The sequence below is a fragment of the Micromys minutus genome (assembly GCF_963924665.1).
Source record: "Micromys minutus genome assembly, chromosome: 14".
Classification (NCBI taxonomy): domain Eukaryota; kingdom Metazoa; phylum Chordata; class Mammalia; order Rodentia; family Muridae; genus Micromys; species Micromys minutus.
The window spans coordinates 23,947,119-23,966,830 of record NC_137983.1 but is presented as its reverse complement, the minus strand read 5'-3'; the positions used below and the strand labels follow the sequence as shown (position 1 = coordinate 23,966,830).

General features: G+C 43.1%; 1 protein-coding gene across 4 annotated transcripts in view; it reads left to right on the top strand.

Annotated features, from left to right (window-relative positions):
• IRF2 (interferon regulatory factor 2) overlaps positions 1-19,712 on the top strand; it is a 104,801-nt gene that overhangs the window by 36,727 nt on the left and 48,362 nt on the right. For all 4 annotated transcript variants that reach the window (XM_080928286.1, XM_080928288.1, XM_080928289.1 and 1 more), the window contains one exon: positions 15,206-15,298. In XM_080928286.1, the coding sequence (XP_080784412.1) occupies positions 15,212-15,298 (87 nt within the window). In that variant the 5' untranslated portion in view covers positions 15,206-15,211. The remainder of the gene's footprint in view (positions 1-15,205; positions 15,299-19,712) is intronic.

Here is a 19,712-nt window from a genome sequence, read left to right as displayed (position 1 = left end):
CAGCCTCCACAGGAACTCCACATCATCCTCCCAGTGAAGTTCTACAATGCCATCCTCTGCTACATATGCAGAGGGAACCATGGGCCTCCCCGTGTGTTCTCTTTGTTTAGTGGTTTAGTCCCTGGGAGTTTTTGGAGGGGGGTCTGGTTGGTTGATTTTGTTATTCTTCCTATGAGGTTGCAGACTCCTTCAGTTCCTTTAGTCTTGCCCTAACTTCTCCATCGGAGTCCCCATGCTCAGTCTGATGTTTGCCTGTGTACATTCACATCTGTATTTGTCAGGCTCTGGAAGAGCCTCCCAGGAGACAGCTATACCAGGCTCCAGTCAGCAAGCACTTCTTGACATCAGCAATAGCGTCTGAGTTTGGTGTCTGCAGATGGGATAGATAGATCCCTAGGTAGGGCAGTCTCTGGATGGCCTTTCCTTCAGTGTGTTTCACTCTTGGTCTCTGCATTTTCTTTTGACAGGAGGAATTCTGTTCTTCCTGTTTCTTAAGGGAAGGGATGGAGAGAGGGAAAGTACTTGTTTCTTAGCACACAGAGAGTCAGGAAATACTGTGTTCCTTGGGCAACTACAAAAGTAAAGCTGTGTTTGGTTAGGGTGTGTGGTGACTTCTGTTAATTCCTTTTTTCCAGGAAGGCACCAGAGAAAGCTGGATAAAGGAGATTGGAAAATGGTTTCTTATTCAGTAAGCTTAGCCCTGGAGCTAACACTGGGTTTGTTGTACTGTATCTTCCTGCCCCACCTGTGGCCACTGCAGTACTGGCTCCCAATATGGATGGGGGTCAGATGGTGACATTCAGGCCTTGTGGACCCAATTTTGGCCTGCAAGTATATGCGTTCCTTACCCAGAAGGGAAATAATATGGATCTAAGATGGCTGCTTTAGAGATCAGGAGTTCTGTAACCTTGGATACTTTATTTAACCTCAAGGATCTGCTTCTTCAGCTGTAAAGTAGAAATCACAAAAACACCTTCATGCTGGTGAATACATGAAGCTGGTGCTTTTTATGCCTATAACTTGCACGACACCATTAAGTATTTGGACTTGGTAGCTGTTGTTAATAGTCTTCTGCTGAGTGTGGGGAAAATTCTGGACTTGACAGCCAGTGCTATTTGCAGGAGCTTGCATGTCTAGACCTGGATCATTTAGTTGTTCACACTCAAGATTCTCCACTTAGTAATAGGTTGTGTTCTAAGAGGTGACTAAGCTTGTAGAATATGAGTCAGGCTGTTTTCAAACTGAGTTTCCCAGCATAGTATGCTTTCGATGGCTAGTGGCTAGCACAACTTTTCTGGCACCTCCATGGGGTTGTCTGGGGCAGATGCTTTGTTTGTACTAGGCATCTGATGGCTGATTCTGACTAGGGAAGGCTAGATCTGTCTTTCATTCTTAGGTAAGGTGTTATAAACAACTAGCAAGTCTGTGTATAAATGACTAGCAAGAAGCTTATTGGACCCTATAGATAAAGTTGATTGTTGCAAAAGTCTGCTGGGTAAAACTGATTTATACTTCGTAGGTGCAGTGTGCACAACTGTAGTCATCACTATTGCACATATAGTAACATCAACACAGGCTTCCAGCTCCAGGGGGCCTTTGTCTTGGTGGGTAGAAGCATAGAAAAAAATGAAACAGACCCTGGAAGGCAGTAAATGTATATTAAATAACTGTCAGAGGTTGCATTATGAGTCCACATGGGGATTTTTGCGTCTTAAGTTGTAGTCATTTTAGAAGAGATAGCATTTGGAAATATCCAGAGGGTTAGTTGGCCATTTCCTGACTAGACCTTTTCCAGAGCTCCAGCCTCATGCATCTAATTGACCACCCAACATTGTTTTTTCTGTCTCAAAGAGATCTCAAACAATAGCTCAGAAGTCAACCTTGGCATGCCTTCAATGCTGCAGCTGTGTGCTAATGGTTCCCACATAGTTAGAAACCAGAAAAGGAGATCACAGAAATCCACAGACGTGGAGGAGAATAAGAAATTTATAAGGAAGAGCCTGTTGGTGTCTGTGTTCTCCATGAAGCCACCTTCAAGATCATTTGTTGACATTGAAGAGGGGGGTGAATCCAGAGGCTTGAGGAAGGTGAAGGCTGAGAGGAGAGGACTGAGAGGAGAAGCTGAGAAATAAAAGTGCCGAGACCTGGGGAGGCTTTGAATGGTCAGGGGAGGTAATGAGTCAAGTGTTCAGCCCTATCATGATGTTTTGCAGCATGAGCAAATGAGGGAAGTCGATGGGATCCATTTGTAGTAAGGAAATAGAGCTACTGTGTTGGAATGTACATGGGACCAAGAACATTCCAGAGAGCAAAAGCAAGAGAGCTAGGTCAAGACAGAAGAGCAAGCTGGGGACTGCTGTACTCAGTGGGCAGAGCTGGATGAGATACTAAGATGATTCTGGAGACCTAGGAAGGACCGTTGTAGGTCATAGTGAGAGGGATGGACTTTGTCAAAAAGATACCAAAAGGAAAGTTCTAGACATGTTCGTGATCACTGCAGACTCACTTCTGAGATTGCCAAGTAGAATTTGGAAACGGACTGAATCACCCGCTGCAGGATTGGCTGGGCATCCCAGGTGAAGAAGGCAGTACCACTAACCGGCTGCCCTGGTGAAGATGGAGAGGGTGTGGTCCAAGGCAGCCCCATGGAAGCAGCTGGCTAAGTGCTGAGTGGCTAAGCATGGCAGTAGGAGGGAGAGTAAGGGAGATGGTGATGAGTGACGCCAAGTACTAAGGAACCAATCAGCAGTGAAGAGGCCTAGCTGTTTTCTAGTTTCTGTGTTTAACCTGGGCTTTTTAGCACTTGTCCCAGAGATGCTTGTTAAACCCAGTGGGGCCTCTGAGCAAAACACAGGGGCAGGAGCATCACAAGTTTCCTGCATCGGCAAGCTTATCCTGTAGCAGAAGAGCTCTTGTGAGGCTGTAATGAGACCACTTTCTGGGATGACCACTATGTCAGCTGTCATACCTCAAACTGGCGATAAGTTAGTGTTTTTTGAGCATACATATGAAGACCCTGAGGCGGTTTTGCTGTGTGTTTATGGTAGTCACACAACACTACACATTATGATCAGAAACTAAGTCAAACTGCATTGGGCACCAGGATAGTCTGTGCCCAGAGACAATGTCATTTTGTAAAATTGCTCTGGCAATATGATATCTTCCAAAAGGACCCAGAACTCACCTAATCAGAAAATTCTGTGTAAAAAGCAGATATACTAAACTATAATCAGTGTGATTCTCAGTGTGGGAAGCCTGCTTTGTGATAAAGGCATTTTGGAATTTTAATTTCATATGCATTTGCTTTCCATTAGTAATGAACTCTATTCACCATTAGCCTCCTCCTGTCCCATCACTCATTTGGAGATGTTTGTTAACCATCAGGGATGCGGAAGGCCATTAGATTAATGGGCACTAAGTGGCAGTGGTTCTCCCCACCCCACCCCCCCCTTAGTGGCATATAGAAATTACTCTAGGATAATGAAAGTGATTCCTGTTCCCAAGCTAGAGAATTTACTTTCAAAGTTTGCTAGGTAATAATATTGCAAAATATTGTTTTAGAGACCAGGATAAATGCAAAACAGAAAAGGTGGCTATGGCTTGTGATGCTTCAGAAGGTCCATTTTCCTAGTAATAGAATTAATGATTTCATTGCTTTTAACTTAGTGGAGAGAACAACAGACTGGAAACATTCTCTCTGTCTCTGCTCTCTCTGTTTGTCTCTGTCTCTGTCTCTGTCTCTGTGTGTGTTCGCCCGCACATGAGATTGTGCATGCACGTGGTGTGTGTAAGTGTACACCAGTTCACTTCTATATAAGCATATAGAGGCCAGAGTTTGCTGTTGGCTTTCTTCTTTATATGCCTTATTTGTGAGATGGAATCTTTCACTGAACTTGGAGCTGGTTCACCTAGATGAGCTGGTGGGCAAATTCCAGGGATCATCCTGTCTCTGTCTTTGAGGTCTCTGTGGGGACAGCAGTGTTATGCTGTTATGATGCCTGACTTTTCACATGGACTCTGGGGACCAGGTCCTTATGATGCCTTGGGAAGCATTTTACTTGGACAAACTTGAAACCTGTTCTTTGAATTTATTTTATGTGCATCTGTGTGTACCCGAGTGTATGTATGCGCACCGTGTGTGTGTGTGTGTGTGTGTGTGTGTGTATGTGTGTGTGTGTGCAGTGCCTGCAGAGGCCAAAAGAGGACATCAGATCTGGAACTAGAGTTACAGATGGCCATGAGCTGCTCATTGTAGCTCTTCACCTCCAGCAGCACCCTGGAGTGTATTCTTTGATGGATCTGACATATATTTTTTAAACAGTTTCATAAGACAACAAAATTGAAAACAAAGATGAAGTTTAACAAAACTTTGTGAGAATCAGCATTTTATTGGTATAGATAACATTAGCCTTTTCCCTATGTTTGGCGCTCCTTTGAAATGTTAAAACACCTTTCTGTCTTCATGACTGGAAGTTGTTGACTTACTGCTCCAGGGTTCCACCAGAATATGTGGAGTGATATGAACAAATGCCATAGACTGGGACAGAGGAAACTCAGCCAAATGTGAGGGTCTCACACCTCCTCCTTAACATATCATGGCATATTGTCTTAGCTCTGAAGGTGATATTTCTGTGCAAGCAAATGCCAGTAAACTCTGGTACATTGATTTCTATCTCCTAGTAGGCCGTGGTTACTAAGAATGGATTTATGTATTTATTTTTGTCTCTTTTTATTTCTCTTTTGCATCTTGTTTCTTAAACTTTATCAGCCACAGTATTAATGTTAACTCTGCCAAGCACCATATATGACGAGATCTGAAATAGAAGGAAGTTTCTTACAATTATGTTGACTCTATTTGTAGGCTTTCTTTTATTTTATATTCTATACTTCAGTCCATTAAAATTAAATTAAAATTGCTGATCATAAACTAAGAATAGTAATCTTGGTAAAAACAACCAACCAACCAACAACAAAACGTTTAAACACATCCCACTATGCTTTAGTGAGCTATTGCTGAAGGTCTGAGAAACACTGGGTTTTGGAGGCAGGAAGATTTGGATTGGCGCTTGAGCCTTGTTGCTTCTCTGAGGTCAGGCTAAGTAAGTGGCTTCATTTCCTCCACTACAGGACAGAGAGAAGACACTTGGCCTCGGTGGCTTGTACTCGGGAAGCACTTGGCTCCTTATAAGCTCTGGAATGAATGTGGTGTTGGAAATCATGATGGCTGTCGTTACTCAGCTCCAGTCTCTCCCCGTCTGTGTACTTGTGCATGGATGCTCTTACACACTTCAGTCAGTGTGAGGGATCTAGAATATTCTATAAGATGTGAATGAGAATTTGGTGAATGATTATTGCATGCTAAGAATACTACTGAATGTTTAGTTACCGTCCTTTAACTTTATGATAATTTCCCCCTTTCTGTTTTTAGAGGATGCATCATTCCCTCTTTCTGACTTTCTCTCCCCTCAACCCCCTTCCCCCTCTCTTTTAACTTTTTTTTTTTAATGTATTTAACTCATCTTTTGGGATGGGCTTCCTTCTACTCATCTTTAAAATGGAAATAACAATATCTGGTGGTTAAGGCTGTTGTGTGTGTTACTGAAGATTAATGTTAAATACCTAGGATTTGCTTTTCCAGTGCTGGGTGACTCAGGAGGTTCTTCTGTAATGCTGCCTGAGGCGGTTTCTCTGTCCTCATCAGCACCACAGCCCGGCTTTGACCCTTCTTTATCTTAGCTAGCTCATCTGGTGAACTCTCTTTGGCATGGCATTTCCTCTGATCCAATGATCTGTTCTTCCTCTGTCATAAATGCTTTCCTTGGGAATCCAATTAATAGTGGATTTATGTATTCCTTATGAACTAGGTAACTTAGTTGGCAGTTAAGCACAGACTGCTGTCTGGTCTCTACTGCATCGTTTTATTATGATAATTACAGAATTATTAGTTAGCATTATATATTATATGATTTATGTCTCACTTCCTCAGCTAACTTAGGAGTTCCCCAAGGGTAGAAATCACAGCTTACATATTTCCGAGCTCTCCTACTCCCACTACAGCAATTAGCACAGGCAGGCCCATGTGACTCTGTGTGTTAAGAACTATCTGTTGAGGGGAACTGGGGACCCAAGCATCATGTGCCTGAAGACAAAAATTTCCAGTGGGCTGGGGACATGGCTCTGTGACATGATAAGTGACAAGAACACTCAGAAGCATTTGGCAAAAGTGATGTATCTGCAGAAGAACCAGGTTACGGCATGACCATTTTCAGCTTTTAGGACAGATATTCAAACCTAGCTCTGTCCTGAGTAATTTTGTATGCATCTTTCATGTGTCAGAGCACCTGTCTTCTGTGACTCGTAGTGATCTGATAAACTGTGTATAAAAAATTCTGGAAGGTTAGAGTTGTGGGATTTTAATTTTAATCTCTCTCCCTCTCTCACCTCTCTGTATGAGTGTGTGTGTGTGGGTATGTGTGAGGGTAGGTGGGTATTTGCGTGTGTGTCTACCTGTCTCTCTGTGTCTGTGTGTCTGACTGTCTCTGTCTCTCTCAACTCTTCTTCCTTGGCTTCTTGAGTTCTGGGGTTATAGGGTGTTCTACCACCATGTTTAGTTTATGATGAGAATCAGTAAGTTTTTTTTTTCTAGTTAAAAAAAAGACTTGATTTCATCTTTACTATTGAAGGAAATATTGTCAAAGCATAAAAATTCACAGGTGGTCATTTTCCTTTGATATTTTTTCTTCAAAATTATGTTTGGCTGTGTGTGTGTGTGTGTGTGTGTGTGTTTGTGTGTGTCTGTGTCAAGTGCATGCACACACACAGCCACAGTGCAGTGTGGAGGTCAGAGGACAATGTGTAGGAGTTGGTTCTCTTCTTCCATCATGGTCTTGCAAGGACTGAACTCAATTTATCTGGCTTACTGGCTTGGACCTTTGTCTGCTCAACCATGCTGGTCCAGGACTTCTTTCAAAGTTCTTCTGGTTTCTAGTGTTTCTGTGGCACACTGACTCTAAACTTAAGGGTCTGGTAGGTTTTGCTATTCATTTTGTTTTTTCAAAGGTCACTTGTTTTTTGTCCTCTGGTGTATTTTTTTAATCTTCTCTGTTTTGGGTTTTTATCTGTGTTTGGCCATTTGGGGTTTCCTGTGACTTTTGATGTGTGATTAGAAAATGCCCCACTGTGGTTATCTCAAGAATTTGGCTCACTCTTTACCTTGTCTTTGTAGACTTTCAATTTAGCCATAGTTTAAACCCTGCAGTGTTCCCCTGTGGAATCTATGCTTGCCTTACATGTTCTCATCTTTGTGGCTTTCAGCCTCACTCTGGAGTTTTCTTTGACCTGTGTTCTGGCTCACATACATCCCCCCCATAACCCCACCCCAAATTACAGGTATTAAAGCTATTTTTAGGCCCATCCAATGAATTCTTAATTTTAACAACATACATTAATTCTTTAATTTTAATTTTTAATTGTTTATCTGACTAATTCTCTACCTTTGCCTTTTATTATTTTACTTTATTTTATTTTATGTTTTTTGCTGTTTTAGAACTACCTGAGGGCAGGGTGTGGTAGTTTGGCTTTCAGTCAGGATTTGGGAGGCAAACGCTCTATTAGTTTGAGGCTAGTTTGCTCTACACAGTGAGACCCTGTTTAAAATAAATGCCTGAAGACATGTGGTCTATGTGTATACCATTATGTCTGCTCAAGGCCTGTGTCTATATCCTATGGTTCTGTTTCCAGTTACATTTGTTGCCATTGATCTTTATATTCCTAATTATAGTGATGGAATGTGGCAACAGCATAAGAAGAGCTCCAGACATAAAGGTTAACCTTTTATAGTGTTACCTTCTTCAACATAAGACTTACAGGTACTTTTTGGGAGTTTGAAGCTAATTTAATCTGAGTAGAGTTTGGGTAATTCAAAACTGGACTAACAAACACAAACAAACAAACGAACAAACAAAAACCTGGGCTTCCATCTTTGCTTGGCATTAGTCTATTTCTGCTTTGGTTATTTTGCATGTGAATGTGTACATGTGTACAGGAGTGTGTGCACATGTGCCTGTATGCATGTAGAGACCTCAGGTCAACATCACATATCTTTATCAATTGCTCTCCCTTTTATTGTCTGAGACACAGCCCCTCAGTTAAACTGCAGCTTATCAGTATTGCTAGAATAGCTGACTAAGAAGCCAGCTCCAAAGATCCTTCTGCCTCTATTTTTCCAAAGCTGCTTATAGATGTGTGCTGCCAAAGCCAGCTTCTCCCTCCCTCCCTCCCTCCCTCCCTCCCTCCCTCCCCCTCCCTTTCTTTCTTCCATTTTTTAAAAAATTTTAGCTCCAGGGATCTAACTGTGGTCTTCATGTTTGCAAAGTAAGCCCTCTACAGACTGATTCATCTTCTGAACCTATCCATTTATTTTATTTATTTACTCTCATTTGTTATATTTTATTTTCAATAGTGAATGTGTATGTGTGTGAGTGTGTGTCAGTGTATGTGTGACTGTATGTGTGAGTGTGTGTGTGAGTGTGTGTGTGACTGTGTGTGTGTGTGTGTGTGTGTACGTATGAGTGCAGGTGCTCTTGGCAGCTACAAGCATTGTATCATGCCCTAAGCTGGAGGGACAGGTGTTTGGGTGGAGTACAGATGTACACCCAACATAGGTGCTGAGATCAAGCCCAGGTCTTCTGAAAAAGTAGCAAGTGTTCTCAACTGGGCTCCAGCTCCAGCCCTTCTTAGTTTATTACTTACAAAGCTTTGGAAAGTTCCAGGGCCTCCTTTTTGTGGATGAGTATTGATCTCCAGTTATCTCCTTAGTCACCTAAATGTGCCCCAAATTCTGGTCAGCTTCTGAGCCCCACAACCTCCTCCCAGGGGTTGGCACATTCACTTGGGGGGTTTAGACATCTCAAGAAGGATGTAAAATCAAAATATTCAAAATTGTGTTTAAGAAGATGAATGTGCAAGTGATCTGTAAGAAAGAAAAATTGGTAAAGGAAGGGTTGATAGAACAACAGAGAGGCCATCCTAACTAAGGTCATTCTAGAGTAACAAGTATGGCCCCTGGCTTTCCCCCCATCACATAGACTCCTTAGAGTCTCAACTCCCTGAGCAGCTGTCTTTCAGCACTTCTCCAACCTATCCCTCTATAGGGGTGGGTATGTCCTAATTAAGTCCATGTCTCCTAGGGCCACAATATTTAAATAACAGAACTAAGCAAAACTTTAATATTAATAGCTAGGTCTTCAGAAAACTCAATATTGCTATTGTAAAAAGTGTCATAAAATTGTGTTACTATCCCAATAACCAAATCTCTGTTATTTAGCTGGAAAGTAAACATGGCTGCCAATGGCACCCATCAGGACTGTGTTGTTGTTCACTTCATGAGGAACCACTTCTGGTATATAGATCACAAGTACCTTGCCTGGCTTTCTGTAGTGGCCTTCACAATACTGATAACCAAACAGTAGTTACAACCTCTTAGTGCTTTTGCTTTCTGTGGTTTCTGTTGTCCTGAGTCAATGGTATTCAGAAAACATTAAGTGTAAAATTCCATCAAATTCCATAGATAACATGAAGTGGCTCTAACACACCTGGGCAATGAGTTTTCCCCTGGTCCATGTGCTACAATGATTGTCATCAGAGGCATCTTAGTTACCATATCAGCTGTCACAGTCTTGCATAGTCTGAGCTCGTGTGACCTTTATTTTACATAAGCTGTGCCCACAGGGCAAGGGGAGTGAAGCTAGCTACCAGTGAGGTTGCTGGAAAGTACCATAAAGCAATTTCTTCATATTCAAAGATGCCACATGGTCTGCATGTGGTGGTCAGAGGACATCTTGATGGAGTCTGTTCTTTCTACATTTTTTTGTACTTTCCTCCACTAAGCCAACTCTGGATGGAGAAATTTAGTATTTTTGGTAGATAATTATAAAAGCAAGAACAAGGTCAACACTCCGACAGTAGCTATTATTAGTAGTAGGGCATTTCTGCTAGAGTGTAGAGCTAAATGAATCCTCAACAGAAAGAGCAAAAAGAACAAGATACTGTCCCCTTCAACTACAGCATTGGTATGTATGTTGTATGTGATAGAAGAGAAACATTGAAAATAAATTTTTAGAAAATTTCTAAACATTTTTTATGTGTTTATTCACATGTCTTTGTGTGTGTGTGTGTGTGTGTGTGTGTGTGTGTGTGTGTGTGTGTGAGTGATTGTGTTCCTGAAATGATCTGCTGGCTGGAAAGACCAGACGTTGTAGGATGATCCAGAATATCCGAGCAATTCCTGTGTAAACATTAAAGGGTATCTATAGCCTGGGTTCTCAGAGCACAGTCCAGGGACCTACAAGCTTATTAGCTTTCTTTCTGGTGTTAGAGTTGTTGCACCATGGCCTTCTAGGACCTGTAGGGTCAGGCTGGTCCTTCGAGTACTTCCTCTTGTTGCCTGGTTGCTGGTCTTTCTTCTTCAAGGTCTTTGTGTTTTCTCCTTCCTGTGTTAGTTCTTGTGGTTGCCATATCAAAGTACCAGGCTAATCACCATGGCAGTGTTTTTGCCACAGTTCTACCACAGGTAGGAAATCAAGGTGCTTGCTTCCTCTGGAAACTATAGAAGAGGCTCCATTTAACTGTTTGGTTCTAGATTCTGCAAGCCATAGGAATTCCTTGGTTTGGTGAGAAGATTCACCCAGTCGCTGGTGTTGCGTACGTGGACATGGAGTGTCTTCTCTCCACATCCATACCCACAGTTCCTTCTTTGTGGATGTCTGTATTTTCAGTTCTCTCTTACAATGACATCAGCCTCTGGTGAGATGCTGCTCAGGACATTCTCATCAGTTGATAAATCGCCTTTATGTTTTAAGATAACTTGTTTAACACACCCTGTTGATTCACACTGAGTTTATGCAGAGAAAGATGGCATTTACCTTTAATCTCAGCATCCAGGAGGCAGAGGAGATCAGATCTCTGGGAGTTCCAGGCTGGTTTGATCTACATAGCAAGTTCCGGGGCAACCAGGACTACATAGAAGGACCCTGTCTCAAGAAGAAACCACTATAACAAAATGATCTCATGGTTAAACACATATAACATAGATATGACTCATGACTGAGTCTCTTGAGTCTAATTTCATATATTTTTCTGCATGAGGCACGTCACAGCATGTGTGTTTGTGTATGTGTGTGTGTGGTCACAGCATGTGTGTTTGTGTATGTGTGTGTGTGTGTGTGTGTGAGAGAGAGAGAGAGAGAGAGAGAGAGAGAGAGAGAGAGAAAGAGAGAGAGAGAGAGAGAGAGAGAGAGAGAGAGAGAGAGAGAGAGAGATGTCTTGGATTGTTTTTGTGTTGTTATAATAGCACAGATTGAGTAATTTGTAAAGAACAGAAATTCCATTTTTCTGTAAGTCTCACCTGGCAAGTCCAAGATCAGTGGAGTAGCACCTAGGGAGGATGTTCTCGCTGTGTCCCCACATGACAGAAGACAAAAAAACAAAGGCGACAAAACCTGAATTTCCACATGTCAGAAGTGCATACGAGCAAGAGAACCTATCTCGAAAGCACTTTCACTGAAATTTAAATGTGTTTATAGGAAGGTGTAACTACCACTAAATAAATACATCCTCAAAAGACCACAATACTCAACACTGATATATTAAGGTTTTGGTTTTAATATGGAAATATAAGGGGGCAAATATAATCAAACTACAGTGGGCAGGTGAGTGTGCATATTTTTATGTTTGAGCATGTTGGTATAAGTAACCATAAGCATGGATGTATGAGTGTGTTTGATGCATGTGTGTATATTTGAGTTGTGTGTGTGTGTGTGTGTTGCATGACTTTAAGTATATAAATGTATGAATCTGTAGGTGTGCTTGAGTGTGCATGTGTGGGTGCATTTCAGTGTATGTGGGCATTTCAGTTTATATGAATGTATAGGGGGAGGGGTTGGCAGAGAAGCTTCCACTTGGCCCTTCTCTTCTGGTGACTCTACTGTAAAGGTTGGGGACAAGTCCTATCAACTGCTAGATGTATTCATAGCTCGGTACCTTAGCACTACTTTTGGGGGGTGTTTAAATGTGAAGAAGATCAACACAAAATACAGAGATGTGAAAAATATTATATTAAATAGACCACAGAAAGGACTTTAGTTTGAAGTAGGAGAGGGTGGTGAGAACGTAGAGTATTGCTTTGTTCAGCTGGGTGTGTCAGTGTCAGGCATCCAGCATTCTCCCCCTGTGGGTTAATCTGTAATGACTATGAAAACAATGTAATGGTGCATTTCACAGTCACAAATACATCTTTAGTAAGCTATTTCCTATGTAAAGAACTTGGAAATAATGCACACCAGCTATATCTCTCCTTATGAACTGTTGCTTAGAGGAGAGAAAGCTTCATGAAATATTTCACGTGGTTATTATTTTTTTCCTCAGATAGGCTATTTGTGAAAAAAGCGTGGGAGAAAATATACTGAGATGATAAAAGTATGTATTGTAATAAAAGCATGGCTACTCACCTGCCCCTCATCCTGTCCTGCCACTAAGTTTAGGCATGCCAGCAGTACTTCTGTTACGTCACCTCAGATGTAGCATCTGTTGCTGTCTACTCATGACTCCAGAAACTGTCCCCACTTTTGTTATTCTCTCTTTATCCCATGTCTTGAGGTCTTTCTCCAAGGAAGGAAGAGGACATTGTGGTCACTGCTCTGCAAGGCAGAGCCTCTATGGTGTCAGCAGTGTGGCTGGCTTCTCCCAATGTTCTCAGAATGCTTTGGCAACTCTTTCCACCGGTACACAGGACTCTTCATGTTTCTATTTCCCTTCTTTAAGAGCCATCCAAGAATCGAGATGTTTTATCCTGTCCAACTCTCAGAATCTCGTTTTCAACCCAAGGTCTTTGCACGGGTGTATGGTGAATGACTAAGGAAATGCATGAGTGGAACACATTTGAGATTCATGAAAAGCAGCTGTATTGGTGACTGTTCATCACCATCCCATATCCTTTTGTAATGCCTCCGAGGTTTTTATTACTATCTCAGAGAAAGGCCACCTGGAGCCTGCAGATGTTGCAGGAAGCCACCCTTCCATGGCAGCTTTGCTTTGCTTGTCAGAACTTACCTGATTTGTGTTGAACCATTTACTATGTAGAAGACAGAACTCGGGTTATTACTGGACTGTGCGTTTTACTCTAAGGAGTGAAGTTCATCCTCCCAAAGAGCTCCCAGTTTGCATGGGAAAGTGTGGCTGTGCACAGCTGAAAACTTTACAGGCGTAACAAGACATAAGATGAAAGCTGCGTCCAAAACAGCTGCTCTAAAGCAATGTCTGCTTCTCTCCTAATCGGCGTAAGATATGTGAGTGATGTGGGAGTTGGGAGAGGAGGGGTCGCTCCAGGCTGCAGTGTTCTGGAATGACCTTTGTGAGAAGTATAGAGAGGAGGTCTTGGAACATGGATAAAGATCGACGAGGCTGAGGAGGAAGGAAGGCTGTGATGGAGATACATGGTGGACTTGTGCTTTGTGCGGTGACAGCACACTGAGAAAAGGGGGGATGGCCCCCATGTACAACGGGGTGGCTCTTGCTGATTCTTGTCATGGTGCTTGTTTTCTTGGCATCATGAGATCATAGAGGATAGAGTGTAGAGCATAGAGAATTGCTTGGCAAGATGGAAGAAAGAATCATGCGGTGTGAATCCGCATTCATCGGAACGGATTTTTTTTTTTTTTTTTTTTTTTTTTTTTTTTTTACGTTAAGTTTGGAGTGGAGGAGTTAAAGACATAAGACAGCTACAGGTTGGAGAGAGGGCTGTAATGTCACATTGCCTGTGAACTCTTATAGAGTAGAAGTTTGAGTCAATGTCACCTCGAATCCCAGGTGTCAGACTGAATGTAAACGTACTGACAGTAGGCAGATGTTGGGTGGAGAGAATAGCTTTATTAGCTATTCCACAGGGGCCGCTGTGTTGGGGTAGGAAAAGGAAAGACTGCTGTAGAGTCTAGTAGGAGTGTGTGAGTGTGTGTGTGTGTGTCTGTGTGTGTGTGTGTGTATGGCTAGGGTTGGGGGAGGCAATGTGTGGCTTGGTGGAGGGAAGATATTCCAGCTATGCAAGTGCTTTTTTTTTTTTTTTTTTCTTTTTTGGGAAGGAAGGGGAGGGGTTTATTCGGCCTATACTTGCACAGCACTGTACAATACTGAAGGACATCAGGATAGGAACTCACAGGGTAGAAACCTGGAGGCAGGAGCTGATGCAGAAACCACAGAGGGATGCTGCTTACTGGCTTGCTCCCCATGGCTTGCTTAGTTAGCTTTCTTACAGAACCCAGGACCACCAGCCCGGGGATGGCACCACCCACAATGGACTGGGCCCTCCCTCAATGATCACTAAGAAAATGTCCTGGGATGGAGAGATGGCTCAGCGGTTTAAAGCACTGACTGCTTTTCCAAAAGTCCTGAGTTCAAATCCCAGGACCACATGGTGGCTCACACAGTAATTTTCAAAGGCAAAATGAGCAAAGGAGAAAGGCATGCAAGTGAGGTCAGGGCAGGATGCAGTGACTAAGAGATTGTACTAGAGAAAATGAGGAAGCAAAGAGGAGAACAGGGAAGTCACTGCTGAGCCCTGAACATAGAGTACGTCTAGAAGGAATGACTAGGCAGTAACAAACTTTAACAGACCTTTAGTGAACCATATTAATCAGTAATTTAGTGCCAGTATTGAGAGGTCAAAGGATTGATACACCCTAGGTCTTCAAGGAATGCATTGGTCACCATAGCTCTTCGTCTCAGAACTGTTTGCCTGGTATTTGCTTTTCCTTTGGAAAGTAAAATGTTGGGCCTTGAATATCTAATATGCTGACAGTTTCTTCTACAAGCACAGCACAAAGAGGAAGGGTAAAGGTTTGCTTGAGACAAAGTCACTAAGAGGCGTCTGGGCCTACAGCTAGTTGGGCACATGGCATTCCATGTCTATAAGAACTTTGTTCAGCTGAGAGTCAACCTGGAGAATGTCTGGCCTGGTCTATTTTGACATTCCCTGGGAGGTTCCCTGGGAGAAGAGGATTGTGGAAAGAGCAGGTGGAAGGGAGCTGACTATACTCAACTCCTGCCTCGGAGGAGGGGGCTGGGAAAGGGTCATGGCAGGGGTAGAGAACTTCACGGTGCTGATGAGACAGTCAGCTGTAGAAATACCAAACGCTATGTTTCTCTTCTGCCACAGGATACCATGCCGGTGGAGCGGATGCGAATGCGCCCGTGGCTGGAGGAGCAGATAAATTCAAATACGATACCAGGGCTAAAGTGGCTGAACAAGGTAGGTGTGCACTCCCCCCCCCCCGCGTGTGTGTGTGTGTGTGTGTGCCTGTGTGTATATGTGTGTCAGGAAAATAAGAGACAGAGAGAGACAGAAAGAGACATAGGAAGAGGAGGAGGAAAGGAGAAAGAGAAGGTAGGTGTCTCTTGCTGAAAGTGGGCCCCCTGGACCACCAAATAAAGTTGTGCTCTGAATCTTATACGCATTCCTACAGGAAACAGCCAGCTAGCAGTGATTATAAAACATGAATGCATCATATGAAAAAGGTTTTGGCCACATTTCTGAGAGACAGCAGGGTACAGGGAAAGGGTGAATTTTAAGTGACAAACCAGAATGGACTATGGGTAATGGGCCCATGCATCATGAAGGGTGTTATAACTCTAATTCGTTTTCAAGCTTGAGATGTTATGGATTTCTTTTTTTATGTAGTTATCTTTGTAGTGGATAAGCCCATAACACTATAATCGCTAGTGAAGTTATAAAGTCCACTGTGGAGTCCCCAGCTTCAGCTCGACTGTTTGTCGCATACACACGGTCACTGCAATGCACAGAGTCTGGGTCTGCCAATCTCACTTGCAAGTTCTTTGCAAGAAAGGTTTGTTTTATTTTGTTTTGTCATTTTCTCAGACTCTCATCTCAACCGGAGCACCTTTGGTTTCCAGGTGACTTTGTGAGACTGTGGTGTGCTCTCCTCTGACCGTCCCCTCTGTCCTCAGACCCTCTCTTTGCTTCTCTACTGCTCAAACACGGAAAGATACAGAGACGCCACGGTCCTGCGTGTTTGTTTGTTTGTTTGAGTGGAGGACCTTAACCTTTAAAAGGTTCCATTTTTGGTTTTGTTGTTGTTGTTGTTGATGATGATGTTGTTGTTGAGACAGTTTCTCTGTGTAACCTTGCTATTTTGAAACTCTCTAGAGAAAGCTGTCCTTGAACTCACAGACATCCTCCTGCCTCTGCCTCCTGAGTGCTGGGCCACCCCTACCACTGTCCTTTAAAAGGTTTTTTTGCTCTTCTCCCTTAAAAGGTGAAAAATCCTACCATGCTGTGGTGGTCTCTCTTGCCGTTAATCCCAGAACTTGGGCGGCAGACATAGTCAGGCGTAGTCAGGAATCTTTGCCAGTCTGAGGTCTGGTTTGACAGAATGAGTTCCAGGTGGAATACACAGTAAGACCCTATCTCAGAAAACAAACTGCAAACTGACAAATGTATGTGCCGTCTTTATATGAAACCCTACTTGTGTGTCTACCTTCCCTAACAAAGTAGTTTTTAATCATTTACATTTCCCCGAATGCAGGTGTGTGCGTTCCTGATGCTGGGACCCTTTAATAAGGGTTTCTCATGTTGTGGTGGCCCACAACCATAAAATTATTTCGTTGCTACTTCATAACTGTATTTGTGCTACTGTCAGGAAGCGTAGTGTCCATGTCTGATATGCAGGGCGTCTGATATGTGATGCTCAGAGAGGTCTGGATCCACTGTTGGGAACCACTGGCCTAGAGAAATAGCTGAGCAGAATATGTCATGCCTTCCCTAAGGAGGCCCAAGGGAGAATATTTTTTCTTTCACCAAGAACAGCAAGAATTCTGAGCAAATCCCTTTCCTCTTCTTCACACCACTCCCCTTCATCTTTTAATCTGAAGGACATGGTGAAGAATTGAACAGGTCAGGCCTTATGTTTGCACCAGGTGTATGTACTTAAAGCCAGCAGATTGGGGCCTGCTTTTAATGAACGTAAAAGATATTGTGGAGAAAACAAAACAAAACAAATCACAAAACCAACCGAAACCTCAGGTTTCAATTTATCTTCTCAGATTCCTCTCAAAGCTCATTCTTTACCTTGCCCATTTATTTTGAGTGTAAGAAGACTGTAATTGAATCTCTCCACTTGCATCTTTTCTTTCAGACAGGATGGGACACCAACAAAATAGAAATAAGTAAACTACATACTTGCTTTACATGTCCTGTCATGTACTGGAAGGTTTTGTGGCAAGCAGCATGTTCTTTCCAGGCTTGCAGGGTGAGGCTCGGGTATATGCTCAGCTCTTCTAAAAACACAAACGAGAGCTCGGGTCACCCGTGATTGCTCAGTGAGCAACAATCCAAATAGTGGCATAAAGAGAGAGGGGTGAGGTTCAGAGACAATGTAGGGAGATGCAGGGTAACAGATGCAATGGCCACTGACATCTTTAAGTAGGTTTTGCTACTTACTCATCTAAGCAAGGGGTTGCAGACAGCGACACTTTATCCCCACTCTGGGAAAGGACTGTTATTTTCCATGTTGCAGACCAGGAAACTGAGGTACAGAGAGGTAAGGAAGGCTCCAGTTTGGATTCATGATGGGAGATCGAAGTGTGCGTTTCTTGATTCTCAAGAAAAGCAAATGCTGTTTCCACTTTTTCTTTTTTGGACAGCAGAGTTTCCCATTCTCTCTGTTGCTCCTCCTGGACCATGTGTGTATGTGGAGAACACAGGGTGTCATTGTTCCTTTTGTGTCAACCAGGCGTTGGCAAGCTGTGGTCTCTATAGGATGGTGACCAGTAGCCTCTACCTCCACTGGGTATGTGGCCTTATTTGGAAAAGGGTTTCAGATGCAGTTAAAGACGTTAAGATGAGAGCATCTGCATTATCTGCCTGGGCTCTAAGTCCAAGGACAGGTGTCTTTAGAAGAAACCGAAGAAGACACATACACACAGAAGCTTTATGAAGCTAGGAGGTGTGGTGAAGCCACAGTCCAGGAACTCCTAGAGCTGTCAGAGTCTGGAAGAGTCTCTTTTAGAAGTTTTAAAAACATCAAAACCCAGCCAACACCTTGATTTTGGGTTTCTGACTTTCAGAACTGTGACAGAACGTATTTCTCCTTTAAGCCACTTAGGGTATGGTCATTTTAAATAACAGCTTTAGAGAACAAGTGTCACCTCTAGGTACTTCTCCTTCATGGGGGCTTCTTGTATGCTACCCACTACCCTAGTGTTGGGGATGAAAAGGTCTGTGCATACTGGGCAAGCCTCCGCCACTGAGATACATTCCTAGATTTGTACGAATTTTTCTGCTCTAGGGCCAGAGGCAATAAATTCTCCTCCTATAACCAAACCCCTAGTGTGCTCAGGGGGGCCTTCTTTGCTGGGCTTCTCTGCTTCTTGTGGCACCACAATTCTCTTCCAAAGGAAGACCTGGGAAGAGGGCCTCCTGGTCATCCCTTGAGCAATTCTATTGGGCTGCCCTTGAGGCCCTCTGATTGAAAAGGGCATGTCACTGGCTCTAGCTTCCTCCACTTCTCGGGACAATGTTGACACAGGAATGCCCAGGCTGCTCTGTGTCTGAGGGTCCCTGTTAGGCAGGAAACCCACAAGGCTAAGCTACAGTAGGTGTGTGTCTGGAAACTTGGACAGTAGAAGCCTCAGGCGGGCCAGAGTATTTTCTATCTATACCTAAACTCCTACAGGCATCTTTTCATAGATTTCCTCTAGCTTAGGCTTGTCGGCATTAATCTATTGACATAAATATGCCACCAAGGGCCTGCTGTCTTTTCCTTGCTATTCGCAAGTGCTCTAAAGAACCCCTGTTAGTATTTTGAGTGGTTGCACACGTTTCCAAAACCTCCTTTCCAGTTGAAGAATGTTGGGATTCTAGTAAAACAGATGAACCATCTCTAAGACTGTGTGATTCTCTTAAACCACAGTTGGTATCTTGGTTCACTTTGTGTTGCAGTAAAAAAAAAATGTGTTGATCTGCGTATAGAATTTTCATGACTCAAAGTACAAGTGGCATGGAGCCCAAGTGCTGGTAAAGGCTGCTCTACAACATGGCTGACAGCTGAAGATGCAGGTCTGTAAGCAAAGAGAGAAGACCTGTGCAGGGTCCAACTTGCTGTTAAAATGATGACTGCCAATTTTGTAAGGAACTAGGGCACTCCCACCAGACTCAGTCCACTCCTCGAAACAGCACTGATCTATCCATAGGGCAGAGCCTGTGATCTAATTACTCTACATTGGACTCCCGCCCATCGCTTAACCCATCCATGCAAGACACACTCATGCTACATCCAGATCATAGCAGTGTGCACTCAGGATGCATTTTTACTCATGCCTGTAAGCAGTTGGTATGGTACAGTACAGTTGGTACAAGACAGTCTGGTGGTTACTCTCAATGTACAGTGCCAGACCTGGTGTCTGATCAAATAGGAGGCTTTTCATATGACGTGGCTTGTGAACCTGTGGATAAAGGCAAGAAACACAAATTCATGGCTCTTTTTATTTTTGTTGTTGTTTTTTCACACAAAGATAATCAAGCTTGGTGGTATGTATCTCTAACCTTCATACTCAGCATCGCTGAACATTTGGGTCTAAATGGGCTATCTGTGGAAACTCTAAAGAAGAAGAGGAGGAAGGGGAGAAGGAAGAAGAAGAAGGAGGAA